A 17500-nucleotide genomic window follows, 5' to 3' on the forward strand; every position below is an offset into this window, starting at 1 on the left:
CTCACGGTATTAACAAACCATTAACTAACACTAACCAGCTTAGTAGACTACCAATTAGCTGTTTATTAATAGTTTGTCTATACTATTAGTGAGGTGGAAGTTGGGTTTAGGTTTTGGGTAGGATTAGGGATGCAGAATAAGATCGTACTTTATAACTATTAATGAACAGATAATATCTTTATAATAGGCAGGTAATAAGCCAGACGATAATGGCATGAATTGTGACCTAAACTAAAGATTTTCTGTTTAATGCATTTAATACGTGTTTGGGTGAAAGATGGAAAGCTGTTTTCAAGCATCAAAATAATAAAAGTGTAAAAATACTTTATTTATATATTAGGCCTGGGCAGTAATATGGTATACAGCTGGATCTAAAAATAGCAACGATGTCAGTTTCAATACCATTATACCGTCATAAAAACAATGCACTTAATTAGGAGACAAGCATTAATTATTATTTATTTAATGCCTACAAATGTGTATGCATGATTGTCATCACGGGACAGTGGGGAGGAGAGAGAGAGGGTGATGTGGAGAGTCACGCACCAAGTGACCTGCTGTTTAGCAGTATTTCCAGTTTCGACTGAACGAGAAGAGAGACTTGGTAAATACGAACTAGAGGTCTGCATTCCGAATAAAGCGCGGGAGTGGTCGGTAACTCTGGTGTAATTTAAAAGGGAGTGGGCATGCGGCCTAACAACATCGCTCCTAAGCGAGCGAGCACTCATTCATTCATTCATTCATTCATTTTCTTGTCGGCTTAGTCCCTTTATTAATCCGGGGGGGGCCACAGCGGAATGAACCGCCAACCCATCCAGCAAGTTTTTACGCAGCGGATGCTCTTCCAGCTGCAACCCATCTCTGGGAATATATTTATATTATATTTTGTACAATTATAGTATATTTACTACAATAATTTTGATGAAACATAAAAAAACTAAAGTTTTGAGATTTTCACATTTTTTTTGTGTCCGCTAAATAGTGGTCTGTAACATTGTTGAATATCAACATTGTCACGTCTCTTTGTTAAAGGGATAGTTCACCCAAATTCTGTCATCATTTTAATCATGCTTCACTTGTTCCAACTTTTGAGTTTCTTCTGTTGAACACAAAAGATTGTTGTGAAAATCAAAAGCTAAAAACCTGTAACCATTGACTTGAATAGTATTTGTTTTTCCTCCTATGAAATTCAATGGTAATATTTTGTGTTCAGCAGAAAAAAGAAACTCATAAATGTTTGTAAAAAGGTTCATTATTATGAAATAATAAGGGACTTGTGGACATGTTAGGTTTTTTATTACTTTAAAATTACAGTTTATATTTTGTTGTGAAAAGATAAAATTAGACCCTAGGGTTAGGAGCCCTTGTTTCTAATGTTATTATTTCTAATGCCTATTGTATTTAACAAGGTTATTATTAAATATTTGCATTAGATGTGCAAATCAAGGCTAATTGAGGCCCTGTTTAAACCTGTCATTAAGGTGTGAACCCAACCACAAATGGATGACACTAAATACAGGTGTAAACCGGCTCTAAAACTTAAGCTTGTCCACTTTAGCCCATTTACAAAGGTTTTTAAAACTGGCAGTTGTTGCTGTAAAATAGCTCTCTGCAACTCTTACATGGTCACCCACTGAAGCTAAGCAGGGCAATGTCAGTAATTGGATGGGAGACCACATGGGAAAGCTAGGTTGCTGCTGGAAGTCATGTTAGTGAGGCCAGCAGGGGCGCTCAACCTGTGTTTTGTGTGGGTCCTAATATCCTGGTATTGTGAAGGGGACTCTATACTGCTCAGTGAGCGCCGTCTTTCAGATGAGACGTTAAACAGAGGTCCGGACTCCCTGTGGTTGTAAAAAAATCCCAGGATGCCCTTCGAAAAAGCCCCAGCATCCTGGCCAAATTTGCTCACTGTGGTCCATCATGGCCTACTAACCATCCCCATATCATAATAATCTTTATCACGTTGTCTCCTCTCCACCAATCAGCTGGTGTGTGTGGTGTGTGGTCTGGCATACTATACCTGCCGTCGCATCATCCAGGTGGATGCTACACACCGGTGGTGAATGAGGAGATTCCCCTAATGTGTAAATTAGTTTCTAGAAAAGCGCTATATAAATCTAAGGAATTATTATTATTATTGTTGTTATTATTATTATTACTATAATTAAATCACACCAGTAAACTGATTCATTCAATTCATGACTCGCTTCATCATTCATGAATGCGGAAATACATTGTCAATGCTGCTGGTATATTAAGATTATAATCACTGGAAAAAATAATGACATGAAATGAACAGTTTTACACAATATTTACTCATTAACTATTCATAAAATCTATTTAGGTATTTAGACTTTCACCAGGTACAAGATGCAATGGTGAAAAATAGATGTATTATCTGTCAGTCATTAAAAAAAATTATATTTTCTGCTTGTTCAAAATGACTAATAATGACTTCTTATGAACTATTAAGTAATATTTAAAGGTGCAGTAGGTGATCTGCCAAAATGCTAACCGCTTAGCATATTATCTTTGGACGGCGTGGAGGGACTGTGATTCAAAGCCACACACCCTAAAATCGCGAGCGGTCGCACCACGTCACAGCAGACATACAACCCACTAGTTCATGTCATTTGCCAGTTAGTTCGTGATTAGCCAGCGGCGTCGGCATGCAGGAATTACATTTATTACTAAGCCACACTTACATGCTATTTTAGAGCGAATATTCAGAGTAGCATGGTAAACAGTATAGGAAGGCTGTCATTGTTCAAAAATGAAGCAATGTGAATACAAAAGCAACTTCAGCTCAATAAAGTAGGTTAGGCGGAATAGCGCTATTTACTGATGTTTTGTTGTTAAACTAAATATAAATCTACATTGTAAATGCGGTAAAAGGACCTTATAAAACTTAAAACAATAACATCAATCTTTCACCGGGAGATATACGCATATAAGTCATTCATAACACAACACAATCAAACATAAGCTTAGCCTGACTAAAGTAGTTTTAAAACAGAACATCACCTGTCTAACAGTAATACTTCAGCCATGGTGTCGTCCTTCCTCCAGCGTGCTAAAGTAACTATTGATTCAGGATTTTCAAAAGTTTCAATTCAGCATTTGATTTCTCCCGGTATGTGTATGTCTCGTGACCGCGTGGCGATAATGCAGACGGGCACTCGTGAATGGCGGATCTGCGTGAACAGATGCGCAGAAGTCCGAATCTGCATTTGCTGACAGACAGTCTGAGCTGCTTATCGGAATTATGGGAGATGTCGGTCCAACAATATTTAATTGGATGATCATTTTTTAGTTTTATGCTTTACCCAGAATATAAAAATACATATAAACACATTTAGATCATTTACTTTAATCATTATTATTGGACTGTGAAGAGACTTTCAACCAGCACAACAAAAAATGTTTCTGAAGACAATCACCTACTGCACCTTTAAGCTACTTATTTAAAATGTGCCAAATCAACACAATTCTCAAGGTTTTTATTGAGACAGCTTAATTGTTTTATGTTCAATCCACTTAAATTTGTTAAAAGAAACATTAGATTAACTTAATGAGTGTTGGGACAACATAAAGGAATTATTTGAAACCCAGCATTTTTACAGTGAATGGCATTTATTGATATCTGTAATATATTGTGACTGTCTAGGTGACCTATCAGAGACTCATAGCTGCATACTGTGAGGAAGGCAATATAGAAGGCGCAAGGTGAGTCGAGTAATCTATTTCAGCAAATCAGTAGTATTGTTATGATGTTACATAAATAATAATAAATCAATGCTTGAATCACGATGTCTTGCAGTGCAATCCTGGGCTTCATGAAGAACAAAGACCTGCCAATCACAGAGGCTGTGTTTAACTCGTTAGTGGTTGGCCATGCCCGGGCAGGGTGAGTCGATGGTGCTGTTTTACTATAGGTTTTCTGTGTGTTTGGCACATGCGTGTTGAGTGACCTGTGCTTCTGCAGGGACATAACCAGCTCCGAAGGCATCCTGTCTGTCATGAAGAGTGCAGGAATTGAGCCAGGTCCAGACACATACCTCTCTCTGCTCAACATGTACGCTGAGAAAGGTGATATCGACAAAATTAAACAGGTTTGTGTTGATTTTGAATAGAATGGACTTGGTAATTGTTTATTTTTTGTTAACACTTTACAATAAGGTTGTATTAGTTAATGCATTTATTAACATGAACAAATAATGAGCAAGAATATCACAGTTTATGTTCATGTTAGTTAACACTAGTTAATAGAAATACAGTTGTTTATTGTAAGTTCATGTTAACTCACTGAACTGATATTAACAAGTATGGATTTGAATAATGCATTAATAAATGTCGGGCTATGATTAAGTAATGCTGTACCAGTATTGTTCGTTATTAGTTATTCATAGTAAATACATTAACTAACGAAACCTTACTGTAAAGTGTGGCCAATTTTTGTAAAATATGTCATTGTACATTGATAAAAACTTCCACTTTCTGCTGTCTTTGTTACTGTGATGAACTTTCTGGGGTGTGCTACCGAAGTTATTTGAAAGTATATTGATGTTGCATGAGCAAAGACAAATGACTATAAACATTAACACAAACCCAGCAGCTTAAATAATTCATTATTTTTAATTAAAAGTTTAATATTATGAAGCACTGTATGGAAGGGATAGAGTTTTAAAAATGCTTATGTACTTGCTCAGTATGCTTTTTTTTTGCAAAAAAAGTTACATACTGCAGCTTTAGATTGAGTTACTTCTTAAAGTTATGCAATGTAATGCAATGTATGTTTGGAGCTAATTTATACATATTTATAATTTACTTTCAAAGGGGAGTTTAACAAGAAAAATAAAGACATATTGGGATAATATGACCTTATATATATATATATATATATATATATATATATATATATATATATATATATATATATATATATATATATATATATATATATATATATATATATATACATACACACATACGTATATATATTTATACAACAGTTCTGCCTGGTTCTCGAATCTGATTGGCTGATAGCCGTGATAAGTAGATTAAGATTAAGTAACATCAGCACCCGTGCAGCCTCTTTACCCTTTGTTTATTACTCCGCCCACATACAGCCAGCAAAAAGCAGACACTACAGATCTAAAGTTTAAAAGATGCTCAGCTGCTTAACTGTCAGCTTATGATTTGAATCCAACGAGGAAGAAGTTCCTCATACAAAAGTCTAAAGCCCCTTTCACACATACAGACCTTTCCGGAAAATTGCCGGCAATTTTCCGGAAAGATTGTATGTGTGAACAGGTCCTTTTTGAAAATACCGGTAAATTCGTTCTGGCTATTTTCCGGAAAGAGAAGTTGTAACGTTACCGGCAATTTGCCGGAATGCTGCGCTGTGTGATTGCAGAAGGAAGATTCCCGTAATAAGCGCGTGCACGTCTAGAACGTGCTGACAAGAGACGTCTGCTTTAGCCAATCACAACAGTCAGACGCATTTACGTCCGCGTGGTTTGTGAGAATAAAAGCCTTTGAATATTTTTCCAGACACATTTAGCTGCTAGAAGTTAGTCAGATCACGTTTATATGTTCTTCTTAATGCCAACTGTGTAAATAATCATCGATGAGATGCTTATGATAAGCCGTTTAAAGCTCATTTGTGGTGAATGATGTCAGAATTTACCGGTATTTTGGAATGGATGTGTGAATGCTCTTATCTTGAAAATTTCCGTAACGTCCTCGCCTGTGTGAACAGCAGTTTTTTTAATTTACCGGTAAAGTCGTTCTGGAAATTTTCCGGAAATTTACCGGTATCACTGTGTGAAAGGGGCTTTAGACTCTCTTTAAGACTCTCCGTGTTTGATTTTGTTTTTATGTACACTATGATGCCGTCAAACTGTTGTATAAACGCAATATCACACTTGTAGCAATGCGATATGGCTGTATATCGGCACTGGTGGGGAGACTAAGGCACTCGGCCTGCGACCTCGTGCCAATGCACGCCTCCCACCAGTGCCACCCACTACCATTCACATATCGCACTGCTACTTGTGTGATATTGCTCATATATATATAGGTATATATATATATATATATATATATATATATATATATATATATATATATACATATATATACATATATATATATATATATATATATATATACATATATATACATAGATATATATATATATATATATATATATATATATATATATATATATATATATATATACATAGATATACACATATATATATATATATATATATATATATATATATATATATATATATATATATATACACACATATATATACATATACATTAATTATATAAAATAATTCACTTATTTGGCAAAGCTGAAGTTTCAATGTAATTATGAATAAAAAAAATAGTTGCTTATTGATGAACACAAAAAGGCATTTAAATGGAAATCGTTGGCGTCATACCTACATCCTTACTGTCACTTTTGATTTAATTCAATGCAATCATGACTAAATTAAGCAGCAGTTGCTTCTACAACAGCTTACTGACCTTAAACGATTCCGTAAAATACATTTTTTTTTTTTGTTATTTTTATTTAGTGTTCCAAGGCTTACTAAAGTTCTAAGCTACAAAATATTCTTCTTCTGCTTATTATTATTAATAACTATTAATACATCTCTTGCATATCTCCTCTAGACTCTCGATGTGGTGGAGAACGCAGATTTCTTTCTGATGGACCGAGATCTGATGCAGTTGGTTTCCAGTCTGGCTAGAACTGGCCATGAGCAGCACGTGCCCGAGATTGTGTCACGTATGCGTCATGAGAGAGGATATGTGCCAGGTCTGACATCAGTTTGTCCCTGACCACTTACCACAGTGGTCCATAGTTAACCATAATGGTCGCAAATGTATTCATAACAGTATACTATTTGATGTGTTTTAAATATGAACTCAAACCAATTAGAGAAATGCGATACATAAAACATTGATGCCGTGAGATGAAGTTCTGGGATTTTGGGAAAGCCATTAATGATTGATAGATTTTTTTTATTTTGATCTTGATGCATCCGTTTGCTTCACTTTTTTTCAGATGCTATCAACCTTTGCTTGAATTTGATTACCCACGGTCATGAAAAGACTGCCTTTTCTGTGCTGAAAAGCTTAACCGGGATGTTAGACACACATACGGGTGACACTCCAGATTTTGGCAACTTCTTTCTTCGCCATTGCGTCAATATGGACAAGGTGAGGGACCCAAACATGACTGTTATGCATATAATTAACTTCTACCAAGCATTGTGCAATACTGAAGCCAGGTTTTTTTAAACTTCACACACATTCAGAATTGCCAACATAATAATTTACCAAACATTTGAGCTTAGACCAACACAACAGTTCATATAACAGACCCCCTAGTTTTTAGCGATTTTATGATTGCTGAATCCAATGTAAAATTAACAATTAACAACGATCCTGCAAAATTTGTTATTAAACACAGAATAATTACACAAAATGTAAATAATCTCATAAAATATCCAATTCAAAACCATAAAATCTAATTATATTTATTTCAGTTTGTAATTAATTGTTTTACATGACTTATTGACATTGCATATGCAGCGCATGTGATTTATTTAAGTGTCTCCTGAAAAATGACGTCTCACATGCACCCTCACAATCCATACATTACATGGAAGAATGGGGGAGCGTGGGACTTGTTTTGCAACCTGTGCAGTAAGCAGACGCAGATGAAGAGGGAATCATTTAACAAATGAGCAATGGAACAGATGGAAAAGCAAGCAGCTTACAATGATGGAGATTTCTGGGAATTACCACCACAAAATGTCATTTTTATCACAAAAAAAAAACATAAAAAACTAGAGGGTCTGATATAAATCTTTAAAAAAGCTTGTTTCTCCAAACCACTAACAAAAGTTTTCCTTCAGAAAACATACATTTCATTACTAACTCATTGACCTAAAATCAATGACCGCATTGCCTTAAATGTGCTAAACCATGTGTAAGAAGAATTCAAAAAAATCTGAAATTTATTGCAAACATTGTACAATCTTTAGGTATTTTTTTTTCAATCACTTGAACCACAAGTTGCAGATGCTATCTTTGTATCGTAGATCAAAAAAATTCCTGTCTGCATTCTAATCCACTTCAAAATGTTGGTACGTTTGAAATTATAGACATTGTATTGTACAATATATAGTTTCTCTGTTATCAAAGGATGCTGATTCTGTCATACATTTTGTACTATTGATATGAAAGTGACATAAGGAGACGTAAGATAAGGGTTTTCAGCTGAAATTGCGATCATATTGGAATGATTGTCATTTTCTGGTAAGATTTGATTTGTTTCAAAGTAAAAACAGCACAAAACGCATGACTTTTTTGGAAACTGTTGTTACAGTTTTTCCATCTGCTTACACATGTTTTCAAAACAGTCTCTTTTTTTTTCAAAACTCTACACTCAATTCTCAAAACTGCACACACAAAATGCAAAATGTCTCACATCTACTTCAAAATGTTACACTGCATTCAAAATGGCATAAACGCTTGTCAGAATGAAGCATTGGCAAACACTTCATAATATAACACTTTTGGATATACTATGTTAACACTTTTCTAAATCTTAAGCTCTCCATGTCAATTGCCTGGGGAAGTGCCATGCAGGCATATGATTGGCCATCCATCATACACTATACAGAGCCAGACTGAGACGAATTCCTCTATTATTTGTTTTAGAGGAACTTAGGATTTTGAAAAATTGATTAAGGATGAAAGTACAAAACTACAAAATGTGGAAAAGTGACCAAGTATTTTTTTTTCTTTTAATTTTGGACCAGAACAGCCCGCTGTCCTGTCACCTTTGACCTATTAATAGGCCTGTACTGCCTTAAAGCAGTGATTGTTTAGCGATTAGTTAAGAAATGAGTGTTTCCACATTTGAGCAATAAATGTATGTGACCAGGTGAATAATTGTAGCATTTTGATTAGTCGTGTTTGGAAAAAGAAAGTCACTTCATGTTAGATTTTTTTATGTTTTTGGTAAAGCATCGTGTGTGTAAAGTTTTGACAAATGTGTTTTATGCAATTGAAAAAGAGTTCAGGGCTGAGAAATAGCTTCTGGTTTTGGAGATTTACTGTGTAGTTTTGCATTTTGAGTGAGATGTTTCAGAAACCGTGTGACATGAAAATATTTTGTGTGCAAGCAGTTGGAAAAAAAAAACAGTTTTGAAATGAGTTTGTTAGCATGCTGAAAATATATGCTTGTTTGCCACTTGTTGAGAGTATGAATGACAAAAGTGTTTGAAAAGTGTTGAATTTTTAAAAAATGTGCTTGTTGCATGCATTTTGTGTGAACAGAATGATAATGATTTAGATTGCTCTTCATAGACTTCTGTTTGGCTGATTGTGTGTACAGTTTTCAAAACGTGGCTTTAGTGTTGCACAATACTTGTTAGCAGTTGGAAAAAAAAGTTAAATGTACCATGTGTGTTTGTTAATGTATGTTAAATTGTGTGTCTGTTTTGCAGTCTGCGGAGGACATAGTCGGTTTTTGCAAGGATTTGAAAGATTTAGGTCTGCACTCAACACCACTACAGTTCACTCTTCAGTGTGCCCTGGAAGGCAAGAAAACCAGTGAGTGCAGCAATTCAATTTTTAAATTCAAAAACATTGCTTTATAATTAGTCAGTTTATCCCATTTTCATCACAAATTAATAATATATATAAAACTTTTTTAAACTATTCAATATCATTTCCCTTTTTACTTATTTTTTAATTTTTTAATTTTTTTTTTATTTCTGTGGCTCTTAGTAAGTCGGTCGAGCCACTTTTCCAATTTTTTATTGCCAGTCTTAGCCAGTCATAATGGTTTATTTTTAATTAAATTGTGTTTATACAACCAGTCAATATACACTAGACAACATGAAGTGGATCAACGTTTCAGTTTTTTTTCTTTGTTGTCTTTCACCATTCTCAGGACAACTTTGATTCAATGCGAATATTGTCTGTTAACTGTAAAAAGCACTGAAAGCACAAATCTAAGCTATTCCCTTATTTATTCCCCATTTACTCGAAACTGTGACTTAATTTAGCGACATGCTTTGCTGCAAAACTAAAATGTAAGAGTAAAAGCTTACAAATTTTAGGTAAAATTTAGGTAAAATTAAATCTAGATGGTATAAAAAATTATGATAGAAGTAGTACTATTAAATAATGATCAATAATAATTTTATTTAATACATTCTTTTTGTTTTACATGCTATAAAACTGTTGGTAAAGGCATAGTTTTCCCAAAAATGAAACAAACATAATGTTACAAACATTTATTCTGTTAAACACTAAAGAACATGTTTTGAAGAAAGCTGAAAACCCGTAACCGTTGACATCGATAGTAGGAAAAACAAATACTAAAGAAGTCTATAAAGAAGTGAGAGCATTTATGTTCGCTTTGCCGCCCTGGTGACAACGCTGTCTGCGGCGAGTGTCAAAATTCACTACATTTATTTCGTATTTGAAGGAGCTGTTGCAGCATATCAGCAAATTAGTTGCATTCCTGCTTGAAAATGCACGCCATTTATCAAATTCACTTAACAATGGAAGATCAAGTTGTGTATGTTGTTGCTTTGCTCCACTTATCCAATATATGTCTATATGTTTAAAATATTCTAAAGCAGCAGTACTGTTTTGTATTGTCGCATGAGATTCCGGCTTTTTTAAAGAAAAAAAAAATTATATATAACATTAATGCACATCCATAACTTCCCAGTAGCGTTTTTTTAATGTATGTCCCTACAAGAAAACATTGTAAATAATTGGAAATTCAGTGACTGCAATAATCAAACCTTTGGGAACAATCAGAACCAAAGTTTACAAGGCTGTATTTTCTGGAATCCTCTCAAGTGGTGGACTTCTACATTCCGATTAGTTGCTGCTGAACCGCATCATAGCTCATTACCATAAAGTTGACTTGATTTCAACTCTCCTCGATGCCCGCACCTCGCTGCTTTTCGCCGTCTAACGCCACCAGCGCCCATAGAAAATAAATGACTTCCAGCTACTTTTGGCCCGTTTCGCCTGAGTGGTACTGTAAGGTACGGTTTCCACTGTCAAAAAGCGTACTGAACCAAACGGTACCATACCACTTTTTCGGCACCCTTTCGAAAGGGTACCAAACAAGAGAAAGGGTACCAAAAGGTGGAGCTACACGTGCAGCTGAACACTGATTGGTTAGACATACATCACAAGCTCGTGGAGCTAGACAGAATGAAAACAAAGGATCTGCCATGATTTTTAAAAACAAAGCCGAGACATTACATGGAAATACTATATGCATATAATGACGAGCCATGGATGACCTGAGCTCAAACAAACCTTGTCGTCATCTTGATGAACAAACACAAAGCCAAGAAGACAAATCTGCCGTGTCCTGTTGTTGTTTTATGAGCCTGTATAAAAGTGTGAGCGGTTTTCACTTCTTCCTGGAGCTCGCGATCGCGTCTAACGTTATATTTAATATAACGAATTTCTTGAGCTGATGATAATTATGTGTGCGTGATTATTGAATTGTCTCCGTCATTTGATCCATTCAGAAAGAAAAGAAAAAACGCCAGAGTGAATAACGGAAAAAAAGGAGAAGCCCGGCAAAACACAGGAGCAAAATTGTTTTAGCAACCTGAATCATGAACAAACTGCCATGGTTATCTTTGCCTTTTGGACTATTATAAACTGGGAATGACAAAATGACTCTCTAACAAAGCTTACATTTGCTGGTGAAGATTACAGACTCCGATAAGAGGTTTGCTCTGACTGTAGGCTATATTGTGTGTGTTTTTGAACTCAAATGAGTACTAAATGTATGATGTGTGTAGTTTTTCTGTAATTAACATATCAGAGACTGTAAGGGGCTGTATGTGTTTATATATGTTGCATTTATATATTTATTTTTATATAATTATAGACGTTGCAGTAACCTATTTTGCACTGTCATTGATCTGCAGTTATAATCAAATCATGTTCATAGAAAAGTTAGTAATAAACATTTATAAACAAGTATTTATGTGTGTAAAGCATCTGTGTTGTGAGAAGTGCTTTACTCTACAGCTTTACTGTAGACTTTTATTCGAGCGAGCATGACGTCGACTTAAACTTTGTCATACACCACGCCCACCTAAAGGGTGTCCTTTGTGGTGGAAACGCAAGCCTGATAAAGTTGAACCGTACCGACCCGAACCGTACCGTACTGTACCAGTCTGTGGAAACGAGCCATTTGCCGCTCTCGTCGCTTCCAGTGTGAACGCACAGTTCGAGTTTAGCTCCAACCTGCTTTACTACACTTCTTTTGGAAGATCTAGTACATCCGATAAGTCCTTGATTAGCTGGTGTGTTTAATTAGAGTAGCATATTAATGAGATAATAGTCTTGGAAAATGATTATTATTTTGTTCTATTTGTATGACTTTTTTCGTTAGAAAAGGCACAATATACAAGTCACTTTCGCTTTATTCTTTTCAGTTTAGATGATGAACAGGAATTGTACTTAAAAATCATGAGGGAAACGCTGTTGGGTATTTGTATTCTCTTTCTTATGTATTGTTTTTAAGCCACTTTTCCACTGCACACGACTAGCGACAAACTGGAAGTCATTCATTTCCAATTGAGAGTAGTTCAGGAGCTGTGTGGAATTCGGATCATCCCTGTATGCCAAAAATTCAGATCCGATTTGAGCTGCGGATACGTGAAATATTTATATATAACTCCTGCGACCAGACCGTGTGTGACCGGCTGTGATGTATTCCGATATTGATCAAGCAGGTCCATGTGCGCGAGATTAGAAATAGTATTTTTTTTTTGGAATCAGAAAAAAAGTTTCAATTAAAAAACATTTTTATTCATAAATGAGTAATGAAAAATATCTTGTCTCCACATTTCCTCCAAAATTTTTAGCGGTCTATGAGTTTCTAGCATTCATTCATTCATTCATTCATTTATTCAACTATGGTGAACGCACGCAGAATAAAGGCTCTTTTTGCACTCCTTTATTCCGGACACAGCGAGAATTGGCTTCTCTCCCACGGTGCACGACAAAACTGAAAATTCTGTGCGACTGCCACAAGGGGCGTATTTTGACAGTCATATCCGAATGTCATGTGCATTTGAGAGGTGGCGTTAAACTATGGCATGAATCAATTTGTGATGATGTCTTTCATTGTTAGGTTTGTCAATTGGGCTGATGAAGAGGATGAAGGCAGAGAGCTTACCTATCAAACCTCACTACTTCTTGCCCCTGTTTGCACATCATCATAAAGACAAGAACATTCCTGGTGAGTCATGAATTTACAGTCTTCCTGCAAAGGTATACCAAAGATTACTGCTTTATTTTAATTTCATTTAATTTATATAATATATATAATATTTTATATATATATATATATATATATATATATATATATATATATATATATATATATATATATATATATATATATATATATATACAGTTGAAGTCAGAATTATAAGCCCCCTTCGATTTTTTTTTTTTTTCTTCTTTTTTAAATATTTTCCAAACGATGTTTAACTGAGCAAGGACATTTTCACAGAATGTCTGATAATATTTTTTCTTTTGGAGAAAGTCTTATTTGTTTTATTTTGGCTAGAATAAAAGCAGTTTTGAATTTGCTATTTCTTGGTAGAATTTTGTTAAAAATCTGCGGAATTATTTTGGGAGTATCCAGCGGAGTATCATAACTAAAACCTTAATATATTAAATAAAAAGTAATAAATTACTGAATAAAAACTGAATAAATTCATATTTACACATTTACTCAAGTAAATAAATAGAATTAATAATGGGAAATAAAATCTCCAGAAATCTGCAGAATTCTGCTGAAAATGTGCGCAAATTCTGCGGAATTCTGCGCGCACAGATTTTGTGTGGGCCTACCGATAACCTACAGAACAAACCATTGTTATACAATAACTTGCCTAATTCCCCTAACCTGCCTAATTAAACTAATTAACCTAGCTAAGCCTTTAAATGTCACTTTAAGCTGTATAGAAGCGTCTTGAAAAATATGTTGTAAAATATTATTTACAGTCATCATGGTATTAAGATAAAATAAATCAGTTATAAGAAATGAGTTATTAAAATTATTATGTTTAGAAATGTGTTAAAGAAATCTTCTCTCCGTTAAACAGAAATTGGGGAAAAAACAAACAAGCGGTCTAATAATCTAGGGGGACTAATAATTCTGACTTCAACTGTGTATATATATATATATATATATTTTTTTTTAATATATTTTTTTAAAAGCACAGGCCCTCGCTCAACTACAAATTTCATCCACACGTTCACTTGTTTTGTTTGTATGTTTTGAATACAAAAATTTCTTTTCGACACCTTAATAAAAATAATTGAGACATTTCAGTGTAATAATTTTGTTCTAGAGAAACTGAATTTATTTTAAGAAGGTTGTCCATATGAAGTCCTCCTGCATCTGCAACAATGAGCACAAAACATCTGATCTTATTAAATAAAATTTTCTTAAACCAATAACCTTCATGAAAAATGCAGCATCACTCTCACCTTTATCTTCCTGTACAGTTTTTTTTTGTTTGCTCAGTGTTGAAGTCTGCACTACGTGAAGGTTACATGACAGAATTTGTAGTGACTGGGTCTCATGTAAATGCGAGCGCTCTGAGGGAATTCACTTTCAATTACGTGCGCCGCTGTGCACGGCCATGAAATATTTAGCGCCATGTCACATTCTATCCACAGGTGTCACCAGCGGGCAGACGCCCTTCCCCCTTTCCACCCACCGCTTTCTCCGTCCACCCGTTCGCGAGTGCAGAGAGGGGGAAAAAGTTTGCATTTTGATGAGGTGTGGATTTGGGCAGGCGAGTTTGTAAAAGCATATGCTAGCTTTGTCTCGGCAGCCGCAAGCGAGCGATGCTTGTCAGTTTCGAGAAGCGGTGCAGCTCATTGCTTGTGACACAGTGAAAGGAGAATGCCTCAACCCTGTTGTAGCACACAACAAGCTATTCCATCTGCATCTTAAACACTGCACGAGTCAAGGAAATGTTTGCCGCTGAATACTGAGTTGTTTTAAGTCTCTGTAACTGTAGAAAGCCACTTTAGGGCTTCTTTCAACTTGAATATCCTTGTGAGGTGAAATATCTCAAGGACTGGAGGTGAGAAGTGATCTGCCCTTTTAGTTCCTCTCCGTTTGTTTATATCATCTTATTTCTGGTCCTCGCTTGAACTGGCTTTATTTCATTCTTGGTTGCATAAAACTGAAAGACTCTATTTGCTGTTGCTTTGCTATGTACCGGTACGTTCTGATTTCAGATTCAGGCCCAAACATTTCTTTAGCCCACCGTTGAGTCTATTTACTAGTGTGCAAATATATATTTAGTAATTCATTCATTTTCCTTTTCCTTAGTCCCTTATTTATTAATGGTCGCCACAGCGGAATGAATCGCCAACCAATCCAGCATATGTTTTACGCAGCGGGTGCTCTTCCAACCGCAACCCAGTACTGGAAAACACCCATACACCATACAGTTCTAATATAAGTGTATTCTAACTCCAGCATGTCTTTGGACTGTGGGGGAAACCACAGCACCTGGAGGAAACCCACGCAAACACGGGGAGAACATGCAAACTCCACACAGAAACGCCAACTGACCCAGCCAGTGCTATCCACTGCCACCTTGCCGCTCCTGTATTTATTCAGTTTTTATATTCGATTCATTAATATTATTGAATACTATGCAAATGTTTATGTTTTATTTATTATGTTTCATTGTTTGTAAAGTAATAGGTTCTGTCTTTTAGTAGATCTATTATATGAGACACTTTCTTTGTTTACCAAACTAGTAGAATTAATTTGATTTGCATTGTAAACCTTAAATGGTCATGACAACCCCCCATTTTCGGTTCAGGTCTACCTCAGAATTTTTTCAAAAGATGCATCCTAATGGGCGTGGAGCTCCGCAAGCAAAGGGCAGAAGTGGGCGTGGCCAGCTGGGGAGAAGGAGGGAGCAAACAACTGTTGTCAGTTAGCTCATAAAATGAGAGACAAACCGTGAGGGGACGGTTGATTTTATAGTTTACAAAGTTAAAATGCCAAGAAATAAACAGTTATGTAATGCCCTGCTACATTTGTTATTCGCAATTACATACACAGATAACCACAATTTATATCATTATAAAGATAATCGTGTTCATATAAACACTATAAATGAGGACTTTTCCCTCAATCCCTGGGTCTGAATCATAGGTTTTAATGCAGACTCAGAGCAGCAAGTCTCTTGCCCTGTCTATTTTAATCATTAGCCCTGTTGGTAATCTGGAGCATTTAAGCAAAAACAGCAGCACGGCGATGTGTCTAAATGTGAACGAACTCATGATAAAAGACATCGTCCGCCATTCTCCAATTCTCGTACTGCTCTCCCGGCAAAAATGCTTGCTGCACACAAAAAGCTTTGCTGTATCGGCTCTGACAGCATCGTGGGGAAAAACATGCAACATACCCCGTGGATCATGGAAACAAACACATAGTACCCTTCATGAACAGCTAAATACTGTGTGCTGTGGGTTTGGGTTTTACAGCTTGGCACTGGCAGGTCTGCCTTGCCTTCGGAAAGCACATGGATAATTAAGAACCCGGCTCTTCTCATATAATAAGAAAACTCCACTATGAATAATAATGAGAAACCGACGCGTCATCTTTGCACATGCAGTACTGCGCTACATCGGCAATTTTGATCCCGCCCCAAAAATCATTTTAAACTCGGAAGCTGAAATTAGCTGACAAAAGCTCAAAATTATCCAGTTTTTCCCACATTTAAAGCCAACAGGTGCTAACATTAGCCCCTTTCACACAGTGATACCGGTAAATATCTGGAAAATTTCCGGAACGGCTTTACCAGTATATTCAAAAATGCGCTGTTCACACAGGCGAGAACGTTACGGAAATTTTCAGGAAAAGAGCATTCACACATCCATTCCAAAATACTGGTAAATTCTGACATCATTCACCACAAATGAGCTTTAAATGGCTGCGCTTGTATTTGTAAACATTTGACTAAATTACAAACTCTGTGGATGATCAATATTGTGAACAACTTTCGCAGGATCACTTTTGCATGTCGAGATGTTCATAATATGTGCGTGTGCAGGCGCTCACAGGCTGTTTCACAGGCACACGCAAAGCTTAAGGGTAAACAAACAACGGCTTATCATAAGCATCTCATCGATGATTATTTACACAGTTGGCATCAAGAAGAACATATAAACGTGATCTGACTAACTTCTAGCAGCTAAATGTGTCTGGAAAAATGTTCAAAGGCTTTTATTCTCACAAACCACGCGGACGTAAATGCGTCTGACTGTTGTGATTGGCTAAAGCAGACGTCTCTTGTCAGCACGTTCTAGACATGCACGAGCTTATTACGGCAATCTTCCTTCTGCATTCACACAGCGCAGCATT

General features: G+C 35.9%; 1 protein-coding gene across 2 annotated transcripts in view; it reads left to right on the forward strand.

The window, feature by feature from the left end:
- lrpprc (leucine-rich pentatricopeptide repeat containing) overlaps positions 1–17500 on the forward strand; it is a 124211-nt gene that overhangs the window by 3684 nt on the left and 103027 nt on the right. For both annotated transcript variants that reach the window (XR_012388563.1, NM_001142592.1), the window contains exons 5-11: positions 3668–3726; positions 3821–3907; positions 3986–4112; positions 6691–6835; positions 7085–7239; positions 9540–9645; positions 13223–13330. Coding sequence is in view for 1 of the 2 variants with exons in the window: in NM_001142592.1 (NP_001136064.1) it covers positions 3668–3726; positions 3821–3907; positions 3986–4112; positions 6691–6835; positions 7085–7239; positions 9540–9645; positions 13223–13330 (787 nt within the window). In the remaining variant the exon portion in view is untranslated. The remainder of the gene's footprint in view (positions 1–3667; positions 3727–3820; positions 3908–3985; positions 4113–6690; positions 6836–7084; positions 7240–9539; positions 9646–13222; positions 13331–17500) is intronic.

The sequence above is a fragment of the Danio rerio genome, chromosome 13 (assembly GCF_049306965.1).
Source record: "Danio rerio strain Tuebingen ecotype United States chromosome 13, GRCz12tu, whole genome shotgun sequence".
NCBI classification, from domain to species: Eukaryota; Metazoa; Chordata; class Actinopteri; order Cypriniformes; family Danionidae; genus Danio; species Danio rerio.